The sequence below is a fragment of the Lissotriton vulgaris genome, chromosome 10 (assembly GCF_964263255.1).
Source record: "Lissotriton vulgaris chromosome 10, aLisVul1.2, whole genome shotgun sequence".
Lineage (NCBI taxonomy): Eukaryota > Metazoa > Chordata > Amphibia > Caudata > Salamandridae > Lissotriton > Lissotriton vulgaris.
In genome coordinates this window covers 853366723-853391335 of record NC_141698.1, presented here as the reverse complement: position 1 = coordinate 853391335, position 24613 = coordinate 853366723, and the positions used below count along the sequence as shown (strand labels likewise).

The following is a 24613-nucleotide window of genomic DNA, read 5'->3' as shown; positions in this document are numbered from 1 at the left end:
CATTGGTTATAATGAGGTCAGCTATATCAGCGGCATGACGAGATGCTTATCTACAGTTTAGTAGGATACATTTTAGACGGGCCTTGGTCAAAGAGGTGTTCTGGTCATGGGAGAAGGGTATTCTCTTGAGGTTATTTTCATCAATACCTCTGTGGGCATGTCTTGTACTTCTAGATGCATTGTGATGGATGGGTTGGATTAAGGACAAATTCTGTGTGTCTTCTGTGTGTGCTGGTATAGCAGGAAGGGAAGGGAGTTCGAAGGAATGAAGCAGGCAGGTGAGCTCACTTGGAGATAGGGTTCGCTTTTCCCTGGTCGGTGGGAGGAGGCATTAGGGTAGGGTATGGTATTCCATTTGGTAAGTTGAGGTGGGGGGCTAGTGCCTTGCCGATGCGTAGGATTCATTAGTGGGATGGGTCGATGCCGGATCAGTTCATGCAGCGTTTGGATGTACTCCCTTATTTGTTGAAGGGATAGAAGTATCTCATCGAGGCGGGGGGTGGTGTCGGGGATATCCTGTTGGTGGCATGAATTGTGGAAAGAAGAGGAGGGGTTATTGCTAGTGTGGTGTCCCGGGCATGACGTGAGCTGGTTCGACGCATGACAGTTTTTCAGTGTGGGAGTCCCTAGGGAAGGGATGTGTGGTGAGTGGATGTGAAGGGATGTTGATGTGTACTTTGGGAGGATCTAATTCGTTGTGTGACCTATTTGTAGAATGGTGATAACTAGAAAGGGGGGAAGTGAAGAGGGGAGGTGAGGGGTTATTTGAATGAGCTTTGGGAGGAGGAATGGTGAGATTTGTAGTGCAGGGAAAGGGAGGAGATGGACCAGCGGGTGGATCTGGAGTGAGTGTGTAGGAGGAAGAGATTGGAGCAGAGTCTGCAGTGAGGTGGGAGAAGGTGCAATTGTGGAGATGTGGAGTGGTAGTGGAGGACGCGGGGTGTGAAGGAGATCTGGGGGCGAGGTGATGCAAGTAGTAGGCGAGGTAGGCGTAGTGGAGATTGTGTTGGAGCTGGGGAAGGAGTGGAGATTATCTGGGTATATGTCCTTAGAAGAGGTGTCGGTTAGGTCTGAGGTGGATGTGTATGAACCATGGGATACCAAGGGGGAGTGTCTGGATGGGGCGACAGGTAAGGAATCTGACAGAGGGTTAGAAGAATGGTTTGTGGGGGAGGTGGAATAGGATCTTGCAACCCTTCGCTTTGATGCTCAGGAAGATGTTGTCCAGTAAATTGTGAGTCTAGTCTCCAGACCTACAAAAACAAACCTCAGAGCAATAGACTTTTAATTTCTCAATCATAGTGACTATTAATTTTCAGATTTATTTTTGGGCATCTTAACTATTGCTCCTCTCAAAACCTTTAATTGCTGTAAGTGGAAATGTCTAGATGATCCATATCCCAACACAAGAATGGTCCTAAGGGCATAGTTGGTGACACTCTTACACGTCTAGTATAAATGAAGAAATGGGGCTCTTCTTGGACTTCTGCTATTCAGAGCAAATAACACTAGTGCAAATAATCAAAGATCAGGGGTTCTGGTGCAGAGCGTACAGGTTTTACGAGCCCTTCTTGGGCAGCAACAACATGGCGAAGGAGGCGAGTGGAAAGGAGGCATTCCCAGAGTGTCAGGTCAAATACTTTACTCTTGAAGAGGTTAATAAACGCAGCACAGCTAAGGAGGCCTGGCTGGTCATCCACGACCGGGTGTACGATGTGACACGCTTTGTGGAGGAGCACCCAGGTGGCGAAGAGGTGCTATTTGAGCAGGCTGGTAGAGATGCCACAGAAAGCTTTGAAGATGTTGGTCATTCCATAGATGCTAGAGAAATGCTGAAGCAGTATTTTATAGGAGAGGTCCACCCGAATGACCGTACGGGGAAAGGATCAAAGAATGTTCTCATCAGCACGTCATCCAATATTTCCAGCTATTGGTCCAACCGGTTCATCCCTGCAATTGCAGTGCTGCTCTTAGGATTCATGTACCGCTATTATACTCTGGAGAGCAAATCGTTCTGAACCTGCCTTTCACTCCCTCTCTCTCTGGAGCTGCAAATTGGCCAACAATTCAATGTCTGCAAAAGAGGAGGGGAATCAGCTGGTTACTGTTTATTCACTGTATCCAACACAACACACGCGCTAATTCTGTGCCTGACACTTGATAGATGGCACCAGTCGTGGCCAATGAGCAGATTATGGTCAGTGATTATACTTCCCTTCAGTGGACACATACCCATTTTTAATCTGTTCAACAGGACACTTTTCTTGCTGCACATTCCTCAAGCTGTCATCCGTTATGTGTAGAACGTTCTAGCCATTTCCCCCATGAATAATGTATCATGCTATTGTTCTTATAAATGTCGATCTCCAAAATGCTGCTTAATCTGTACGCTCACAGAGGTGTATCAAGATGCTTGCTACATACTTTGTGAGCTTCAAAATGTTTGGAAAGTGGCTGAAATTGTCATCGATTATCCTCCTTCCCTTTGACCTCCTTCCTGTGACCAAGCAAAGGAAATGTACTTTCTGCCTGTGTTAACAATGCCTTTTATTTTCTAGACGTAATCAGTGAAAGCTGTCAAATATTAAACAAATGTTTGAATTATTGGAAATAAAAATACTAAATAAGCAAAGATCAGATCAATGTCCACAAAACCTTACAAACAGGTCGCCTCTTGTAGACATACTAAGAATTCAAGGATTTTCCAGCTCAGCCTGCAATGCATTATTTTTCCAAAGAATATTAAAGAAGCAGCCCATAAAATATAACTACTTGTCTTACTCTAAAGAAAGAAGACACTACTTTGAATTGTAAAAAGGGATCTAAAGCAAACTGAATATACATATGCAACATCGACCCATCCATGCCTATATTCTAATCAGTAGTGGCTGCTATGGAGCATTTTCTTCATCAAAACAGTATATTGTGGAATGGAGGATCGGCTCTTCTCAAAGTTTCAAAAATTATTAAACTACAGACTTTTCCCTCAACTTCTAAAATGACACAGTGTATAAATACTTTAAAGGCCAAGCCATCTTGGCACGGGTACTTCCACCAGCACCTTTCTTTCTACACAGTGCATCTCTCACTTAAGAGCACATCTCTCTGATTGACATCCCACTATGGGATTTTGCATTCTGGCCCTCATCTGTAGTTTGCAGTCCAGCTTCCTTCATAATTTAAACTGCAAGATTCCATGTACTAGGGAACTACTGGTGCCAGTCCAACTTCCAGTCTGGGTAAACCTGGCATCCTCATCTGTATTTTGGACCGAATTGATGTTCTGCAAGTATACATTGCTGAGATCAACTTCATTCTTGCTAATATAGTTGAAGACCTTTTCAGATGGCTGCAGCTCACAACTGATATTTCTCATCAGCTGCCAGGCATTCATTTTAAGAAAGTAATCTACAATGCTCAGCTCTTTAGCTGGTTTACGTTTTTGCTGAATCAAATTCAGCACACACAGCAGATAGTCCAGTATTTACAGTGTTGAACGCAAGTGTGCGACAACTGACATCTTCATCTGGTGAAGTGGCAAATAAGGATGCAGCTGTATTAAACATGAAGCATCTTGTGCCTTAGGGGAGAATGGAAGACCAGCAGATTTAGACCAAGGCAAGCGCTGTGTGCATAATTCACATTTGTTCAAAATGTATTATATGATCACATTGAGGAAGAAATATACCTTCCTAGAGATATGCATTTTGTGTACTACAAAGTGCACTTCCATGTCCGTATATTCCTCCTGTGCTTGCTCACTTGGATCTTTTTCTCCTCTGAATCGTCTGCTGTCTTTCCTCCTGCAATAACTCTTTGTACTACACGTTGTGTACACCCATCTGAGCAAAGCAAATGTGAATTGAAATTTTCCACCCTAAGTTTCTGTTTGCTATAAGGTTCCCAAATCATGTTTTTATTAGCCATATGGAAATGTCATCCTAATTGCCGGTTAAACATGTAGCAAACATACCTTTGAAAGTTTCCTGTTATACTCCTGATCGTCTTCAAATGCCTGGAAGAAACTGGAATGACACATTAGGGCCACTGTTTTGTTGCCTGCTTTTCATCCAGTATTACTAGTACTAGCCATTTGCGAAGTTCTTTTGCACTGGTAGCCTGAGGGTTGAAGGCACAGTCTGGTGCCACCATGCTTGAATGCTGCCGGCAGCAACAGAGTTGCCTTTGTATGCAAGAGTTTATCTCCCTCTCTTCAGGGGTTGACTGACCAAAGGGAGCTAGGACAAGGTCCGTCAGCTTCTGACATGTCCCTTTGGGCTAACTTGTGATTGCCAGAAAAGGCATGTGGCCAAATTGGTGAGTGACCACTCTGTAAAGCTCTGGGCAAACTTTCCACCATGTTTCCTTAAGTGTTCACTGTTCAGTGCACGTCCTTCGTACTCTATCTTCGGGTTCTAGCTTTCTCTAGTACTCGCTCAGCTGCAGCCTCTGCACAGTGGCACGTACACCAAAATGTCCCCTCACAATCTAGTCTAAGCAACATGCATAATGGCACTTGCCTAACCCAGTACTGCCCTGGGTGTGAAGTGCAGGCACATACTACTCCCTCCAGTGGCCTGCTGGTGGCTGTGGGTTGGTTTGGCACTAATCAGTGTAGGACCAGAGTCGTGCCCTAGTCCAGTGTGATGAATCTGCTTGGAAAGACAAGCAGTGCTTAATGTGGGACTATGGTTGCAGGTGGGGTCCACCGACATTCCTTTTTGGGAACCAGAACTTATTTTTCATGATCAGCCTTTGACCCAGAACAAGAGTCAGAAAGGCAGCGAGGGGGAAAGAAAGAAGGAGGAAGCAAAAGGCAAAAAAGAGACAAATGGAGAAATCATGGATGAGCAAGAACATGCAAGAGTGAGATGAAAAACGGCAGGGACAGTATGGAGATAAATGAAAGGTGTGAGGTGAAATCAAGTCTAGACAGCCTTAATATTCAGCACACCAACATTCAACAACAGTGCGCAGGGATTCCGGGGAAAACTTTGCTCTCTAGTACTTATTATTTTCAAATTAAGCATTGAAGGCGAGCATATCCACTATTGCTGTAATGTGTAAGTGAGTGGTCCAGAGAGTTACAAGATCTTTCAGAGCACCTAATGTAGCAATGCACTAGTCCTTGAACAATTGAATGACATGTTCCTTAAGAGCTCAATCAACTAAAATATTAAATCACTATTCGGACAGAATTACATAAACTCGAAATGGTGTTAATTATGCCCTCCTGTGTATCACAGAACAGGTATTTTGTTACTCGCTTCATCATTTTGTCACCAGGACTTTTAGACTAAATGATAATTAGAGTGTGATTGTTAAAGGTAATTCCAGCAGCAGTGGTTCAGCTATCGTTGCCTTCTTTGTGGCAAACAGAGCCATAACCTTTTGCAGGATTCCCCCAAGGTTGTTTTCTGCAAACCAAGCACTACTGAGTTTGAAGTTGATTAGACGGATATAAGCTTTGGGCGCTCAATCTTTCAGAATATTTTCAGCTGACAGATTTGCTTCAAAGTCCTTGTCTCCAACCGTTCAAATTGGTAAGCTTTAGAGAGAATGTGGTTAATGTTTTCTGTATCTAGCTATTAACACAAATAAAGCAATGAAAAAAAGAGGAACAGATAAGAACCATTAAAAAAAACTACAATGTAAAATCAATAAAACGTCTGTGTAGGGTCTCTCTCCCTGTCGTAATTAGGTGGCTGATTTGTTTATTTACTGCCGTCTTTCAGGCCTCTCCTCTACAGCAGATGGCACTTTATTATTCACCTCTCTGTCATATATTGTGCTGTCTCTCAAGTCGTACAAAAGGGAGTGGTGATGGACGGAGCATCTGAATCAATCAAACACTCACACCCAGTCAAAAGATCTGGGTTTAATCCATCACCTTTCTTTAGCCCACTCTGCCACCCCAGTTCAGACATGGCTATATGCAAATCAGTCTGACCCTGTGCCTCATGGGAACAGTCCAGCCTGAACTGCCAAGCCATGTCTTCTCTGGACCGAAAACAAGCTTCCGAGGAGCGGTTTCTGGCATTCCAGCCGTCCTCAGCCCGGCTTGCTTGAATCCAGTGGCAAAAAAGCCATAAGTGTGGCAGGGTATGCACAGACGTGAGTCCCTTGCTCACTTTGCCACTGGATTCAAGCAAGCCGGGCTGAAGACTGCCGAAATGCCAGAAACCGGTCCTCGGAAGCTTGTTTCCGTTCCAGGGAAGACATGGCTTGGCAGTTCGGGCTGGACTGTTCCCATGAGGCACAGGGTCAGACTGATTTGCATATAGCCATGTCTGAACTGGGGTGGCAGAGTGGGCTAAAGAACGGTGATGGATTAAACCCAGATCTTTTGACTGGGTGTGAGTGTTTGATTGATTCAGATGCTCCGTCCATCACCACCCCCTTTTTTACCTCTTTTGGCCGCCATAGGTGTGGCAGGGTATGCTCAGACGTGAGTCCCTTGCTCACTTTGCCACTGGATTCAAGCAAGCCGGGCTGAAGACGGCTGGAATGCCAGAAACCGGTCCTCTGAAGCTTGTTTCCGGTCCAGGTAAGACATGGCTTGGCAGTTCGGGCTGGACTGTTCCCATGAGGCACAGGGTCAGACTTATTTGCATATAGCCATGTTTGAACTGGGGTGGCAGAGTGGGCTAAAGAACGGTGATGGATCAAACCCAGATCTTTTGACTGGGTGTGAGTGTTTGATTGATTCAGATGCTCCGTCCATCGCCACCCCCTTTTGTCTCTCAAGTCGTGGCATCTAAAGTTTTTACAGAATAGGTCGACAAAACCTCCTGCTCTGTTTTATGTGTTTCATTAGCAGCAGTCTGCGCAATACACGTTTCTCTTATTCTGGAATAGAATGGGCAGGACAAAAGAAAGTGCAACATATCTTGCTGTCTGTATACTGAGATTTTGGATCTGGACAAAGTTCTCTCTCTGATGCCCGCTTCCAACTGAGAGTTGGACTCATCTGACCAAGGCAGCCTTCTTTCATGAGGGTGGTAAACTCTTTTCAGGTACATCTGGGGGTGTTAGGAGACACCTTACATGCACATCTAACCGTACCCGTAGTGTCTTTCCAGGACCTGCAATTTAAAATCCTGTTGCTGGTCCATAAACTTGTTTTTTAGCCATGCTATGTGCACTTTTCTTCGATAATGGGTTTGCATTGGTCCCCAAGGCGCAGAGGTATAGACCTGGAGGAGGGGTTTCAGCCTTCCTCAAATTTATATATTTGGATTGAGTCCTCATTCTCACATTTGCGTCATTGCCTTGTCACCCAGTCTAATGGTGTGTGACATCCGATACGTCAGTGCTTATTTCAATGTGGTCAAACAATTCCTTTCTTTGATGTGGCTGCAACTCATAATGATCTTCAGGGATATAGTGGAGGCAGCATCTTGGCAGATGGAGCAACATGTTCTAGAAATTTCTCCAATGGGGCAGTTTTCTCTTCACTTTTGTCCGAGGCTCAAAGATCACCCACATATGCAATCTGACTTTCTGCTTTGACTTTACACACTCTGTCAGCCTGTGGGCGGCATCTATTGCCATGTGCGAGGCAAACTGGAAGATAGTGTTGAATGATGTTTCCGATTAATGTACTGCAGAATTAATTGGACCGTTCCTACTGACAATGCAATAGCCAGATAGGGGAAAGAGCACTCTGTCTCATTTTAAATGATTTCCTATCAGAACCGCCCTTTTCTCTCTTACTATCTCTACCCCTGACTCTGGCTCTACCCAGCGCTGTTTTCAAGGATTTTTGGGTCCTCAACAGTACATATTTCGGCTCTTTTTGTGTGAAAGTTTAATTATAAATTTGGGATCATCCTGCAAGCTCAAGACACACTATTGATGGACGTAATGCAGAACAAATCAAAACTTTAGCCCCCAATCAAGATCTCTGGATTAAATCCATTATTCTTTTGCTCACTATGCCACTCCAGTTTAGACCTGGTCATATGCAAATCAGTCTTGACCCTGTGCCTCATGGGACAAGTCCAGCCCGAACTGCCAAGCCAGATCCTTCCTGGACTGGAAACAAGCCTCCTAGGACCGGTTTCGGGGTTTCAACCCTCTTCAGCCAGGATAGCTTGATTCCAGTTGCACAGTGAGCCCAGGACCCACGTCTGGGCATACCTGGTGCACTTAGGGCAAGAAAGCAAAAGACACACTATTGATGGACGGAATGCAGAACAAATCAAAACATTCACCCCCAGGCAAGAGATCTGGGTTAAATCCATCATTCTTTTTCTCACTATGCCACCCCAGTTTAGACCTGCTTGCAATGTTCAACACTCCGTCCATCATCCCCTTTGGTTTTGCTTTGTTCGCCCTAAGTTGGCAGGGTATGCCCAGACGTGGGTCCCTTGCTCACTTTGCCACTGGATTAAAGCTAGCCTGGCTGATGACTGCTGATTAGCCAGAAGCCGGTCCCAGGATGCTTGTGTCCGGTCCAGGGAAGACATGGCTTGGCAGTTTGGGCTGGACTGTTCCCATGAGGCACAGGGTCAGGCTGATTTGCATATGGCCATGTCTCAACTGGGGTGGCACAGTGAGCTAAAGAATGATGATGGATTAAACCCAGATCAGTTGACTGAGGGTGAGTGCTTGCAATGTTCAACACTCCGTCCATCATCCCCTTTGGTTTTGCTTTGTTCATCCTGCAAGCTCAGCAGGATGGGTAATACAATTCAAGATTGCTTTGAAAAGGGGGCCCCAAAATATGTCTTGCCAAAGGCCCCAAAAATCCTTAAGATGACACTGCTGCCCGTCTAGACATTGCCCTGGCATCAGTCACACTGGATCCCAACCTCTCTCCTTACATGGTGTTTGGCATTATAAACTCCTATAAAAACGGCCACCGAAGCTTCTTCTGTTTTGTCTCCAGGCTACTACCAAGCTACTAAAGCTTCTGCTATTATGTGCTCTATGCTACTCCCAATACCCCATCCATTCTGCTATTTTTGTCCAGAATGTTTGCATATTCTTCTCCTTAGCCACCGTCTCTAGCAAGCTCCATATTTTTTATAGACATTCCTCCTTTTTTCCCCTCTTTGTCATGGCTTTGCAATAATTCCTTTTCTTATTGATAACCTCTTGTAGTGCGCTTATGTGGACAAGATTCTTTAGGTGTTTCTTTGTTTCTTGCACTTGTCGTAAAACCAACCCACTAGGCTTGCTATTGTCATATGATTTTTCCTTCCGACGTTAGGTCCACTTCGGCTGGTTCAAAAAGTCCGATAATGGACCAGCAACTCTTACGGAAAACCACCATCCGATTCCCCTTTAGCAGGACTGAGGTGAATTTTTGCAACACGGTCCACTGTTTTAACTTCATTGCACCAAGCATTCAAATTACCTTCTGACCCTTGGATGCCACCGAACTCTCAATTTTGCACTGAGCTTACACATTATGTAGACGAGTTGCTTGGAGATGTTTCCTTTGATATTCGGAGGTGGTGCATTGTAGTTACCCTCTAGTTTCCACGTTATGCCAAAATGCTCATATTTGGATCAATCTTCTGCTTTTAACAGGATAGAATGGACTAAAGATGCCCCTCAACATGTATTCTATGGTCTCAGAAGCTGTTCAGATATTTCCCCCTTACTCTACCATTTCAAATGACTGTTTCAAGTTTGAAATTCCCATAGAGTATCAAACATGAACTTTGAGTTGTCACCTCAATTGGCCATCTTATTGTTAAAATCGCAAAAATGGTTTGTCTCAGAGTCTAGCAATTTGGCAGTATACAATGTTATTGGCCTGCGATAACTCACAGGCTTGAGTTATAAACAAGTTAATGTCACACCTTTGGATGTCACTGTGCTGCCCTTCCCAGTCTTCACTGGTCTGCAGTTCTTAACTCTAAAAGCAATATGAAGTCTCCAGCTATTCCTTGGATTGGTATTCATGGTTGTGCAACTTGTAAAATTCATACAGCCTTGAATATCTCCATGTATTTCATTTTTAATAAGGTATTCTACCTTTTCCATGTCTCACAGTTCTTGGTAAGCTTTAAGCATTGGCATCTTCCAAGATTGAAGTTTCTACAGTGCGCTGATAACCTTTTCTTACCTAACTGGAACAATGTTGTCGCTTCTGCATCATTAACCGGTGTCATTCCGGTTTTGTGATTCCCCATCTAATGTTCCTCATCACCACCAGCGAGAGAATATCTTTGAAGATCTAGGAGTCTGGCATGTGGAAGGGGACAGTAATGCCCAATAGTATCACTTCAGGGGATCTTGTCAGTAGTGGTTCTACCCTTGTGTGTCTTTGGCGCTCCAGCTGTGTGGATGTCTTCAGACCCTCTATGAGGTGCTGGATTATTTTAGAGTGGAACATAAGAAAGAGAACAAATATGTTTACTTTGAGGTATGTAGCTTTCTCATTATAGTACTAAGTTTGTGAGATAAACCTGTGCATATTCTTTATTAAATAAATAATGTTATGGTGGAAAAGATGCAACAATGCAAAACTGTATGCAGTGTCTTCAGTTCAGAAACAATTGCATCTGTAACTCATTCTTTTTTATTTTTCTTCCCTGTCTTGGAAAGAAACTATAGGAAACAAAGGTATGTAACATAAGAACAATGATAATGTTTCACATCCTAATCAAGACAGCATAATTATTGCAATGTGATCGCTAACTAGACTTGGGCACATCATATCAAAAACCCTCCTTTCTATAGATGTGCCCTGTCAGAATGGTGCCTTCCTTTGACCGGAGCTGAAACTTTTTTTGCAAAGGTTAAAAATACAGTGATGGGACCACATGCACCTGATTCATCAAGTAAATGAGCCTTAAAGCCAATCCATAGCAACTGATCCCAATCCACTTTTTAGTTTTCTGTCAGCAAATGCACAGCTCTGAAATCTATTCCCTCCTCTGCACATTTTAATATTTCCTGACTAGTAAAACATTTAGATTTTTTTATATGTTGAATTTGATGAGGTCTTCCTGACAGTGGCGTAGCAGGGTCAGGTGGTACCCGGGCCGGAAAATTTCTTGTCACCCCAGGCTTGACAAAATGGCTAAAAAATGTGTTTAAAACACATATTTTTGCCATTTTGTCACCCCCTCAGTGATGACACCCGGGGCGTCCCGCAACAACCGCACCCCTCTTCCTATGCAACTGCTCCCTGATATCTCCATGTGGAGATAAGCCTAGAGTTTAAATATATTTTGCATAAAGTCACATTTCTCCTTTGAATCTTACATGTGCTTCAAGAATCAGTATCCTGGTGCACTATACGCTGGCCTACCATCTTATTCAGGATCCTATGATGTGTACTGGGGCACTCAATGTACCAAACTCCTTGCAGTTTCATTCCTATTTGGGAGCACGGTCATGGTACACATGAAGAGAAGGCATTAGCGTGCTGCTCCTATGACTTTCAAAACGGATTTCATTCATTCTACAGTGCTGTCCAAGCTTCCCACGAAGCCGGTTATTCAAATATTAAATGAACAATCTAGGTGTCATTTTAACACATATGTCAGTTCACTGTATCATTATACTTCACTGACCAACTTTAACAGATATATAATATAGCATATGATCTTTATTATCTTGCAAATTCCTGATTTTGTAAAATACCCTCTGGTCCTTTAATGTAGTTTTTCTTTCATATTCTGCGTAAATCAAGGGTTAAGCGCCCAAGGTTGAAAGACAATGCACGTCATTAGTCCAGAAACCTCAGCATCAGGAAACGTCCTTTAGGATGAAGCCCCCATCACGCTGTGCGTTCACAGCACCAGCAACAGAACAAACGCGTCTTAAGTATGCATTCGTTCTGCATGCAAGTCATTAAAACAACTTGCTTTAGGGGGGCCCATTGGTAGAATAGTGTTGGAATTAAAGTCCATCACCTTCCCTGCTGTTGCGCAGACTGGAGTTGGAATAGTAAATTGAACTATTCCAAAATCCAGCACCTCCCAAGGCAAGCCGCTATAACGACTTGGGTGCAGAGCGCCTGTGTGCTAAAGATTCGTTTGTTCTAATGACGTCGTTCCCAAGGCATGTGTGATAAACACATGTGAAACCCAGTCATACATTCCAGCATTGGTAAAAGTCCTTTAGGACGAAGCCCTAATCACGCTGTGCCTTCACAGTGCCAGCAACAGTACAAACTCGTCTTAAGCACGCATTTGTTCTGCATGCAAGTTGTTAAAATGACTTGCTTTAGGGACAGCACATTGGTGGAATAGTGTTGGAATTGGAGTCCATCACCTTCCCTGCTGTTGTACAGACTGGAGTTGGAATAATAAATTAAACTATTCCAAAAACCAGCACCCCTCAAGGCATGCATGATAAACGCATACGGAATACCGTCATACGTTCGCAGCAACACAGACAGTTAGACTTGAATGAGAACATGACCTTTTTGGCTTTCTAAGTAAATCATTGTAGCAGTACAAGTCATGGGCTGGGAATATTGATTGGATTACCAGAACACAAGTGTTTTTCATAATGTGGCAAGGAAATTGTAGACGATTATATGTATTTAACATATATTTGGTTGCTTCTGCAAAGAGACTTTGAGAAGAGACTTGTTCTGGGGCAATCATGAAAGCCAGGTAGTTGTTGATCAATCACATATCCAACAGGCAGTCATTCCAGAGAGCTGGAACCTGAAGTGGAAATGCACATTCACTCTTTAAGGCATAGTGGCCCTGAGAGAGGAAACAATGGCAGTGTTTCTGATATTTTAAGAAGAGCCTTGTTTTCAGGCTATCATGAAAGTCAGGTGGCTTATATACCCTTATAGCCCTCCGTAGCGGGCTATACCGGCTATTAAAGGCCCGCTGATTCGTTAAAGGCCCGAGCCGAAGGCGAGGGACTTTAACGAGACAGCTGGACTTTAATAGCCGGTATAGCCCTGCTACGAAGGGCTATAAGGCTATTAGAACATTCTGACACTAGAGGGCAGAATGTTCTGACAAATTAAACAAAGGGTTCTCGAAGCTCGAGGGGATATAAATCCCCTCGAGCTTCCAGAAGCCTTTGTAGAACATTGGAATGTTGCTCTGCGGGCCTTTACCGGCCCGTAGAAGCAGGGAGCACTCCATTGTCTGCAATGGAGCTCCCAACATTCCAATGTTCTAATCCCATTTAGAGTTTGAAGACTTCCCACAGCAGACGAAGATTCCATCATTCCTGTGGGATCTGTTCAGAAGTCTAGAGTCATGAAATACAAATACAAGAAGACATAGATTCAAGTTTAAAATCAGGAAAACCTTCCTAGTTTTTTCTCCTGCAAGTAAAGCAGCAATTATCCTTCTCTAGCAAAATACTTAGGATTCGGCCATCTTTTCAGGCTTAAATTGAAGATTGGTTGATTTGTATGGTACAGGTTTTTAAAGTGGAGAGGTTAGTATCTCATTGGTTGAGACTCCTAAACCAATCATTGCCATTACCTCTTAACCCGTTAAGCGCGCCACAAATTCCGCCCCAGTGCGGAAGTTCCATTGCGTGGGCGGAACCGGAGTGTTCAGCGGATGTGCGCAGCACTAGCAAGGTAGTGCACGCGACGTCCGCCGAACGTTCGCAGCACTTAACGGGTTAAATAACACTCTCCCTTTCTGTGTCATGAACCAACAACAACACTGATGACTTACCTGGAGTCAAATGAAGAGCAGGAAGCTGTGTGCTCCTGTGCATGACATCAAGCCACAAGAAAGAGCTGTTCATGCAAACGCACCAGGTCATGACCTTTGGGTGAGCTGTTTGTCCTGTGGCTACAAATGCTGATACTTTGTAAGCGGTCATTTTCTTCACAACACCTTCTCTGATTGAATAAAACCATGTTCCATCCAACCAATGTTTCCTTCCTCCCTATGTCCTGGATTTCTTCTACTCGTAGTAAACTGTACTCTACTTTTTTCAGCCTCCTCTCCAATATCTGCCTTATTTCTACCAGTGTCTTATAATATGCTTATACCTATTCAGTACTTCATTTTATTCTACCAGTGTCTTACTACAGTAGCACAACTTTTAGCCTAAGCCAAGAGATTATGTTACCTAACTGCTTAGCCAATATTTAATTGTCAATCATACATCTTTTTGTTGAGTGAGAAATGCAGGCTGGATAAAGAACAGTGTGAACACGTTTATAATGCCCAGTGAAAAATCCAGGATAAACCTTGGTAATCTCCAATCCTTAATCCTGCGATTTTCCACAGATAATTAGAAGCCTGGGAAGTGCATGATGTAGCAGCGAACACCCACTTGCGCATACAAATAAGATTCTCTTTCTGCCAAGAGGTGCGAGTTCCCTTTAGTCACACCTGGTTGAATGGCGTTTTAAATAAAACTTCTCCATTACTGTTTAGCAAAGTGAGATATCTGAAATGTATTTTCAGATTAAGGAATTTTTATTCTAATTATGAAAACCTCTCAAACATCATCTCAAAAATTGCCATACAACCTGAGAAATTAATTTGTAGGAGTTTTCAAGTACCAGTCACTGGTCTCTTGTATTTCTGAATGGCACACAAGGACCACACTAGACATATTTAGCTTTGTAGAAAAAGTCCTTCGGCACAGCCATAAAGCTCAGCAAATGTGTAGCTGGACAGTGGCGACCCGGCAGTCCCATAACTTAATGTTAGTTAAAACCACAAATCATCACCTCCAGGAATACAAAGGCCTTTAGTCATCTCTATGCTTTGTTCATATAATATTATAAAATCAAATTATTGTAATTATAATATTATATACTGAAATGTCTGTAATAGGGTATGATATCTATTTTTTCTGGCCTTTGCAAAAAAAGGATTTAAGTAGTGTTTCCATTAGGTGGCACCATTCTGACATTGAGAATCAATCTATGTTACAAACTAGTGTATTAAGTAAATTATAGATTATAATCCTTTTCCACTCGAGTGTATTCTATTTCTACATATTATGTGTGTGTTTTAATGTAATTAAGGTATACATCATGAGTATTTCTTAGCAGAAGCATCAACTGTTTCTGACCAGTACCTATTGTTTGCAGCTGGTTTGCCTACGATTAAATGTGATTTATTGAATCATATATCCTCAACAATACAATACTCTTCATGCTGTATACTCTAAATCGTGTTCCTCCACACAATTGTTGTATTACGACTTCTTTTGGGTTTATCTGAGTACATTTATGGGTAGCTAAATATTTTGCTCCTGAACAATTGTTTGTAATTTGCATAGACTTTGTACCACACCAAAAGGAAACAGCAGAGTCCTATACATCCAAATGTCAGGAACCAGTTTACATGACAGATGGAGGGGGGCAGTGGGAACTGTCACCATGAATTGTCACTCCGATTAGTGTTCTAAGAGGACATAAGGTTCTCAATTTGGCAAAAACGGCAAAACATAACTTATATAGCAACTGTTTACTTTTTTGGTCTTTAGGTTCAATGATTGCAAATCTTAGCTGGAACTCTAAGGCATTATATTACAACATTATAACAAGTAGCATTTAGAGAACTATTTACTTGGGCAACTACCTAAATCTACCTTTAGCTGAGCCTATGCATATGGACAAGTAAGCAAGAGGTTAAACAAAAATATGCCTTGGAGTGAAGAATCAACTCCATATTAAATTTGCAGACGTAAGTCCATGCTACACAAATTCCATCAGCCTAGCTGTTATAGATTACTACAAATCTGGCATATTTCTAAAATAAATTGCATTAGCTAGTGGAAAATCATAAATCCTGGCATGAATCCTCATTATGCAGTAATCTGGAAAGAGTGACAGAGTTCAGCTGTCCTTATGAGCCTCAGTCCCTACCTGTTAGATACCTGAACATCTACATAGTTGAGTGGCCGGGTTTTAGGGAAAATGCATATTCAATACTAGTTTTGATTGTGGGATCAATATGCTGCACAGCCAAGGTCCTCAACAGACAGTTATTACATTTGGCTAGTGGTACATTTAATTTGATTTAGAGAGAATGCTTGCTATTTTAGTAAAAAAAATAGTTCCATCGAAAAAGGGGGAAGGTGGATTTTGATTTAGCGCAACTAAGAAAAGGAAGGATTAAGAATATATTTTAAGAGATCATCCATATGAGTTCTCTCAGCCTGAATTTCGGAAAGAGTTTAAAAGTAAACAATATTTACATCTCTTCATCTAATTAAGATATTGTGTGAAAAAATCCATAGAGATGTGTGGGCATCCTGACTATCGAACCCAGATTATCGATAGGACACAATGTTGAGGACAAAATTTCAACAGCATAAAATTGACAGGTAAGTAAGTCTCAATTTCCTATAACTAACTCCACATAAATGTACCTATTGGGAACATATATCTTCAAGGTATGCATATGTTGAGTTAGGAATATTACATTTATACTACCCTATATGCACTTAACTTTAGATATTTTGTCCCTCAATATTCTGTCCTTGAGATTCCTTTCTCACGAAATTCTGGAGGCTCATATTCAGTAGTACAATCATAAAGGACAATATAAAAAAACACCTCCATTGTTTTTTTTTGTGTGTACATTTAATTGAGAATGTGCCTTAAGATAACAGAGTTATTTGGTAACAACTATTTAGTACATAGGTCCATGTTCTAGCTCTGACACAGGAAACCAACATGTCATGTCCAATTAAGCCCAATAGTTTAATTGTTGGTATCATACTGCATTTTAAATTTACAGTGAAGTTTCTCTGGTTGCGGAAGTATTGTAGACATGTTTCGGCCCAGGGATGTCTGAATTGCAGCTTTCTTCTTGGCAAACACAAGGGCCGTGGGTTATCAGTGATTTTTGATTGAATACATAGTCTGTGTGTGTATTAAAGTTTTAGATTATTTAGAGGACTATTCTAATATGGTCTGAGCTCTGTGTTGTTCTCCCTCACTCCGTTATTTGCAATAGTTTGCAATGCATTGTACAGTTTTATATTTTAGAGACACTGTTCCCTGTATTGATCGAAAATGTAAGACTGCAACGATATACCTATGTCTACTGTTGCATTTGTAATTCGTCAGTGTTTTAAATACCTAGACCTTCACCAACTTTTAATCAGAAACGTTGCACCTTAATTCAGTGTTTAATGTTTTCACTTGTTAATAGCTCTAAAACTCACCTACAGTGACATAGACTTATCCAAAACATAACGCTGAACAATGTCGTGAAAATATGTAGTGCAATGTTAGATTAACAAATCTAAGACAGATGGATGAAAAAGTTAACGCTGTAAGTGCCACAGACCTTCTGCTGATGTGGTTGTCCAAATCCTTTGTTAATGTTGCTAACTTGTGTATACCATTATCCTTGTCCCTTCCCTCCTCCCCCAAACTAATATGTGTTCTATTTGTGTAAGTGTGCGCATGTAGTCTTTGTGCCTTGTTTTCTGACTCTCCTGTGTTTATTATGCTTCAGACAAATTCCCCAGGGAGATTATGTAAAAAAGCCTGGAGATGCCGACTCTTTTTATAGCGACATGCCTCCCGGAGTCAGCTCAAACTCTGCATCTAGTTCTAAGAAGAGGTCTGCTTTTCTGTCGCATTTTCAGATTTCTACCTGTTCCATCACACATTATTCCATTAGTCAGAACATTTCATTATTTTGCAGCAGGTTTGATTACTTCTTCCTTCTTTGTCATTTGTTAACAACAAAAGAGCATCCCTTGTTCTCTGACTGCTGGGGTTGCTTTGAAGTATGCTCTGCACTAGAGGATACTTTGAACTGTTTGTTTTGTGCCTGGGCCTAAATTGATCACTTACAAATTGGGAGCATTTCGGAAATATGGCATATAAAAATGATTCGAAGTGAAGGTCACCCTAATTCTTCCATCATTATTATACCATGCCTGTGCAGTCAAAGGAAAAGGTAGCTGTCGTGCTTTACATGTGATTCTCGAATGAAACTGATTAAAAGTCCATTTATTCATTTTGAAAATGTGTTTACTGTTTTTGGTTTGTTTGAAGCTATCTTACATCGCTGCATCGCTAATGCTTCTTGCCTTCTTGCCTTGCATCCACTGTATTTTTTATTGTCAGTCATTTTCTAGGTGTTTTAGATTTATTTGATTACCCAACACGCTGACTATCACTGTTCTCATATTTGTTGTACATTGTAATCTTTAGACCAGAGTGTTACTATTTCAAGAGGCGACCTCCTTTGAAAATACCAACCCCTAGCCCCTCATCTTTTAAGGCTTTTAGTGAATCCCCCCGTCAAAGAATGGCATATTATTAGCTTCAGTACTTTATTACAAATGATGCATGTGAGAAATATACAGAAAATCGACTGGGATAGTTTAACCAATAGTGCATATATATGAAGTTTCATTCCATTCCACCTTTTTTGTGCATCGGTTATTCTCCGCAAATCATCTTTCGTATCAATAAACATTGCACAATTTGCCTGAACTGTCTCAGAGAACAACAACACATTAATAGTGAATCAATATTAGGACTGGCATTAATGTTCTAAACATGAATGAAAGGCACAGCACAAAAGGTGTTCTATAGAAATATTGTAATTACTAGCAAAATTATCAATCATGATAATACACTGGTTAATATACGAATGTGCTGTTTTGTCGAACAGGAGTCCCTATTAGTCACCGTGGACCCCCAAAAAGCAACCCTCACCTTTCTCAGTGAACCCTCATATTGGCGCCCCTTAGAGATCACTAGGACAATAAATAATCATGGCAATTTGCTGATGTGCTGTTTTTCTCAATAAGAGTCTCTGTCGTTCACTGGTGCCCTGCCCCCAAAACGCAACCCTAGCCTTGTTCAGTGAACCCTCTCATTGGTCCCCTTGTTAAGATATTTAATTGATCTGCCAATTGTATTTCACTGTGCTCTGTTTTGTATATATAACAACAGTACGTCAGTTCGTCAGTTCTACATTTCTATAGTTTGAGGATAAATGTAACTATTAGTGTCCTGTGGAGTTCCTGTTTATTTGTAAGTGTAGTTCATGTCAAGCAGTATCCAAGATATTTCTAAGGTATGCCTTACTAAAAAAAATTCTAAAAGAAAACCACCCCTCGTGAGTGAAGATGGACGGGTCTTTTACACATGGTAGGTTGGACCAGAGTTACAAATAAGCAAAACAAAAAACCCGTCGTGGAAATGATTAGTTCTTTGATGGGAGAACAAGGTCAAAGGAGCATTCAGTCTGGTGACCAATGTAAACATTCATTTATTCGTTCTTTAATAATTTTAATAACAATTCACATGGATACCTTGTTATGTTCAAACACAGACAACCATATCTCTTAGGGGGATGTATTATGCTGGTGACTCGTCATCTGTAAATAAATCTGTACAGTATAAAAATCATCTGGAGTCTCATCGGAATGGGCCACTTCTACAATTGTTGAAGGGGAAAAAGGAAAACGGGGGGAGAGGTTTTCTGAAAAAGTCTCTGAAATTAGTCTGTTTTCAATTCAAAGACTCTGTCCAAATGTATTATGAGAGCTGCCAAGGGGTGCTGCTGGTCGGTTCAGGAAGAGCCACATAGTTCATGTCCTATATTTGAATTGGCAACTCCCCTGATCCAGAGTGAGAGGGCACACCATTGAGCCTTCAGGTAAATGTCGCGTTTCAATCCTGGCTGAGTGGAGGATCTACCAAGGACTCGGAACTGGGCAAGCTCCCTTTGATAAGTAGTGCACACCGGCTGGAGAAACTGACTTGATGCAGGGACATCTTTACGGGCAGAGTTGTGTCCATCTTCCACCAAGCAGGTGGTGCAACAGCGACACAAAGTCCAGAATGAGATTTATGAAGACAATCTTTGCGTTGCCCTGAGTCGCTCCATAAATCTGGAGTAAAGCAATGCAGTGCCAGTTGGTGCGTTGCCTTACCCTGCGCTAGGGAGTCGTTCCATGGGCGTTGCTGGAGTGTTCCCACGCAACTCCCAGGGTTTTTTACGCATTCCCAGATTTACCAGAACGCCTTCCAGAGAGGCGTAATGAGGAGAAAAGTCTTTATATCTCCTCTTTACCTCCTCTAGCTAGGTGTGTGTAACCTTATGGGTGTACAAGGAGAGAAGGAGCCAATATTGCGGTTATAGGACACCAAGGTTTATTAGGTGTTCTACAACATTTAGTTCAGGTTTGCTCATAGAGTTCTGTTTCTTCCTGCTTTGTCTTCTGTTTACTCCTCAGCCCGGTCGGTTTCTGGAGGTCTCACCGTCCCGCCCGGAAGAAATAAGAGAAAGGAAACGTGGCAGTTAGTTCACTGCTCAATGCTAACAACTTAAAATGGGGCAAGGAGTGAAGGTAACATTTGTGAGGAGGATTCAAACAACCAACCGTCACAATCAGCGACCGCAAAAAAACACTAGCCCGAAGTGTGAAGTGGAAAGTGCTCAAAATAACCGGTGCCCTGGAACGACAGTACCTCCCTCTCCTACGTTACCTGCCCCCCCCTTTTCTCAATCGTAAGAGACCTCTAAAGCGCCCCCGTACCTTGCTGAGCCACGCATCTTCCTGCGCATGGCTGGGCGATGCGTGGGGACAGTGGCCTCCTGGCTTCTCCCTCGGCGGGTCTTCCGGGTCTTCCTCTTGCTTCGAAGTTCCGTTGTCTGTTCTCCTAGTCCCGGCTTCTCCGGGTCTTCCCTCAGTCTCGGCGTCTCCTCTCTCCGACTCGGCGTCTCCAGTTCCGTTCTCCTCAGGTCGGATTCTGCTTCTCGGCTCGATGTCGCCTCGGTTCACCGACAACTCCGTGTCTTCCAGGTATGGCTTTTCTTCTGTTGCGGCCAATGAGGATAGGCCGACGACATCTGACGTCAAGGGGTTAGGTTCAAGTATCCGGGAAGTCCAGGTTTCCCTTAAAGGGCCCGGACCTGTCCTGTAGGGGAGACGGAGAGTCAGTCACGGGGAACGACATAGGTGACTCCACGACCCCGTGACATTTCGCTGTATCCTGCACCACAAACAGAAAGAGGAATTTGCTTCTCTGGATAGTTCTTATGCAGGAAGGTGTCCCCTCCTGCACAAAAACAATCCTGCATATAACACAGGCCTCCTTGCACCATGGTGTAAGAGTGCCTGCGTTGGCAATAGACAGCGAGAAGGGCGTCCGCGCAGGGGAAAAAGGCAGGAATGCACCATATTGCCTTATATACAGCATATTCCTGCCCTTTCCCTGTCACCCAGTACAGCGCAACAAGGTGACTTGCTGCACAGCACTGCATAACGTTTTCTGAAATCTGCCGCTTCATGTTTTTATGCACAATTCAGCACATTCAGAACACAATCAGGGGCCCAATGAAATCTTCCTCTATGATTAAGCTGCCCACCAGGAGATGCTTGCTCGGCATTACGGGTGAGTGGTGGAGGTCCTCTCCACAGATTCATGGTGGGCAGGGCATTCCCACTTTCACCCTAGTTCCGAAGATCCTAACCCAGACACTGTGGCAGGGAAAGTCACATCCTCCGACAGGGAAGTGGTCAGTAGAAATATGCCTGTCCTGAGTTTATTCACATAATAATGAGCATAATGTGTTTTGCGCTTTTTTAATTAATTAAATAATTAAGAGCCTTCTATTCTTTACAGAAGTTAATGCTCCACTGGCAGCATTTTTCTCAATAGACATCTACGGCGAGTCAGCTGCATTGTTATTCGACTCTGATCGTAGGCGCCATCTTTTTGAGGGAGAGTGAGCTTTCTTACAGTCTCCTGCCTATGTCTAGAAATTATTGCTGTTAAGAAAAATATGTCAACAGAAAGGATAACTATTGTAATCTCTCCGCTATCCAACACTTTCCCTACTGTTGCACTCATTGGAGTGGTAATAGCAATTTTTACCCCTCCGCTATCCAACACTTTCCCTACCATTGCACTCACTGGAGTGGGAATAGTAATTTCTTCCCCCCGTTCTCCAACAGTTTCCCTACTGTTGCATTTACTGGAGTGGGAATAGTAATTTGTACCCATCTGCTATCCAACACTTTCCTTCCTTACTGTTGCACTCACTGGAGTGGGAATAGTAATTTCTACCCCTCCACTATCCATCAAGTTTCCTACTGTTGCACCCACTGGAGTGGTAATAGTAATTTTTACCCCTCCGCTATCCAACACTTTCCCTACTGTTGCACTCACTGGAGTGGGAAATTTAAGTTTGAAGATTTTTTAAAAGTTTGTTTTCATTTATAATAGAATGTTTTTTATTAGACTTTATGTTATTGGTACACACACACACACACACACACACACACACGCCCACACACACACATATATATATATATATATATATATATATATATATATATATATATATATATATATATATATATATATATATATATATATATATATATATATATATATATGTGTGTATATATATATAATGTGTTTGTATATATGTATATATATGTTTGTGTATATATGCATACATATATATGTACATTTTTATATAATTTTTAAATTCTAAAATACATTTAAATTAATAGTTTATTAATTGTTTTCAAGGAAATATATAAATTATTATGTATGTGTTTTTAATTAAGTTTATTTAATATATAATTCGTTATTTTATATAACTATATTTTTTACATCGATATTATTTTTTCAATATTTTTTTACTTACCTGTTTAAGTATAGGGAGTCTATATTTTTGCATTCTATATTTTTACATCGATATTTTTTACTTCTATATTTTTAACTTTCATATTTTTTCAGTGAACCATTTAAGGGGAGATCACATGCACTATAGGACTGGTAATCAGTGGTAAAGTGCACAGAGTCCTAAAACCAACAAAACAAGATCAGCAAAATTGGAGGCAAGCAAGCAAAAAAAGTATAGTGGAAGAATACCCTAAGGATGACAGGTCTAACAATCAATTTGCCAAAAACTTAGCTGAACGGGTTTAGAAAGCTTTCATTTGCCATCTGCCAAGTCTGCGTGTGATCAAGAAAGGGAGCTGCTTCTGTTCCTTCAAGTGAACACTGCACATACTCTGGGAAGATTGATTTGGAAGGGACAGGGATGTGGCTTCCCACATTCTGATTAATTTTTTTCCTGGCGTTTATCCCCACACAGAACTCAACCTTCCAAATGGCAAAGGTGATAGGACAGAGGCCCTTGTTTTTAGAGTAAATTGTATGCTTTTCCTCACTAGTTGGTGGCCCAGTGCCCTATCATGACACTACACCTCCTCCATTAGTTACTGATTGTGCAGTTGCCACAGGCTCAAAGAGTTACTATACATCAATCATTATTCTAGGAGGTAAAATAGTTATAATTATAGTTGAGTTTTATATTTTGAAACATTGTGCACATTGCAATCCGGTATGTTGAAACAATTGCACTACTTTATATTTAATATATTTCTCTAGTAAATGATGGAAAATATTATAATTTGCAGGAAGATTCGGTCTGAGCCCACTCACAAACCATCTAAAAAGGGTTGATTCTCATTTGGAATCGGATCTTGGGTGAGGAATCTGTGGTTATAATTATCTATCAGAAGAACAAGGTACTTATCTTCAGTAGCATTCTTTCTGTTGATACTAAGTGCAGATTCCTCACTGCCCTCCCACCTCAACAGTTCTTTGAGTATTGCCCTTTACCATGTAAAAAAAGGTCCCAGGTTAGTGAGCAGGACACTGTTACCTAAGACACTCTAGGCCATATTTACAAGGAATGTGACTCAGTGCGTGCCTCAAGCCATTTGGCTGTGACACACTGAAACACTTTCAAAGCACAAGGATGTGACATATTTATAACAATATGTTGCATCTATTGCTTTCCTGTGCGCTGGCGCACAATCGGCTGTAAGCGCCGGCACAGGCACCCTTGCACCATGGAGCAAGATGCCTGCGTCGTGGGGAGATTGATTTTGTGCAGGAATGGGACACATTTTGAGGTGATTTCCTCTTTCCATGCTGTATAATGCAGCATGCATTGAAATAGGAAAAAACCGAGGAGAAATGTAAATATTTCTCCTTGTTGCTCTTTGCTAAGCCACCCCTGAGGTTCCATAGCATTCTGACGCATTTCCAGGTTTACAATTTCTTGGAAATCTGGAAATGCATCAGAATACATGGGTGTTGCTTGGGCACACCCACAGGAACACCCCTGTCATGCCCCTTACACGCACAGTGTTGCGTGCGAAGGGGCGATATTTACTAGCACACGTAAAGCCACGCAGGGTGGTTTTACATATCCTTGTAAATATCGGGCAGCAGGTTGCGCCACTGGTGTGCAGGGAGCATGAAAATAAGCCCCTCTGTGTCTTAGTGTACAGAAAAGGAATAGTGAATCAACTGATGTCAGCTCACAAGGAAGGCACTTTTACGCTGCACAATTCCATCCATTCTGGGGAGGCATGGACTACTGCAGAGTTGCATAGTGCCACCTGTTGGCACATGGCAGCACTGCTCCACAGTTCTCTGGACCCATTCTGCTATTGTTCTATTATAAGTTGAGGAATCTGCATGGAGATAGAGTAGCCACCAGAAACTGCATTACCAAAGTTAGTTCACTATATTTAGGAAGAAATTACTAGTATAACTTGCAACTCTACCAACCGAGAAGAGTTAAAGGAAGAGTTTGGTCTTTAGAGCATATATGAACTAAAGGAGTGAATGGCCAAGTCTTAGTTCTGCAGTCAAAAAGTTCCAGGATGAAAGTTCTAC

The 24613-nt window shown here is 42.0% G+C and overlaps 1 protein-coding gene and 1 pseudogene across 2 annotated transcripts in view; both read left to right on the top strand.

The window, feature by feature from the left end:
* The window catches only part of ADAM22 (ADAM metallopeptidase domain 22), a 1128810-nt gene that overhangs the window by 1014341 nt on the left and 89856 nt on the right, over positions 1-24613 (top strand). Inside the window, exons 26-27 of one of the 2 annotated variants that reach the window (XM_086941795.1) lie at positions 10564-10581; positions 17391-17498. In XM_086941795.1, the coding sequence (XP_086797921.1) occupies positions 10564-10581; positions 17391-17498 (126 nt within the window). Of the gene's footprint in view, positions 1-10563; positions 10582-17390; positions 17586-24613 lie in introns of both variants that reach the window. The other variant, XM_086941794.1, reaches the window with a different exon arrangement.
* LOC147688894 (cytochrome b5 pseudogene) lies at positions 1572-2604 on the top strand (annotated as a pseudogene).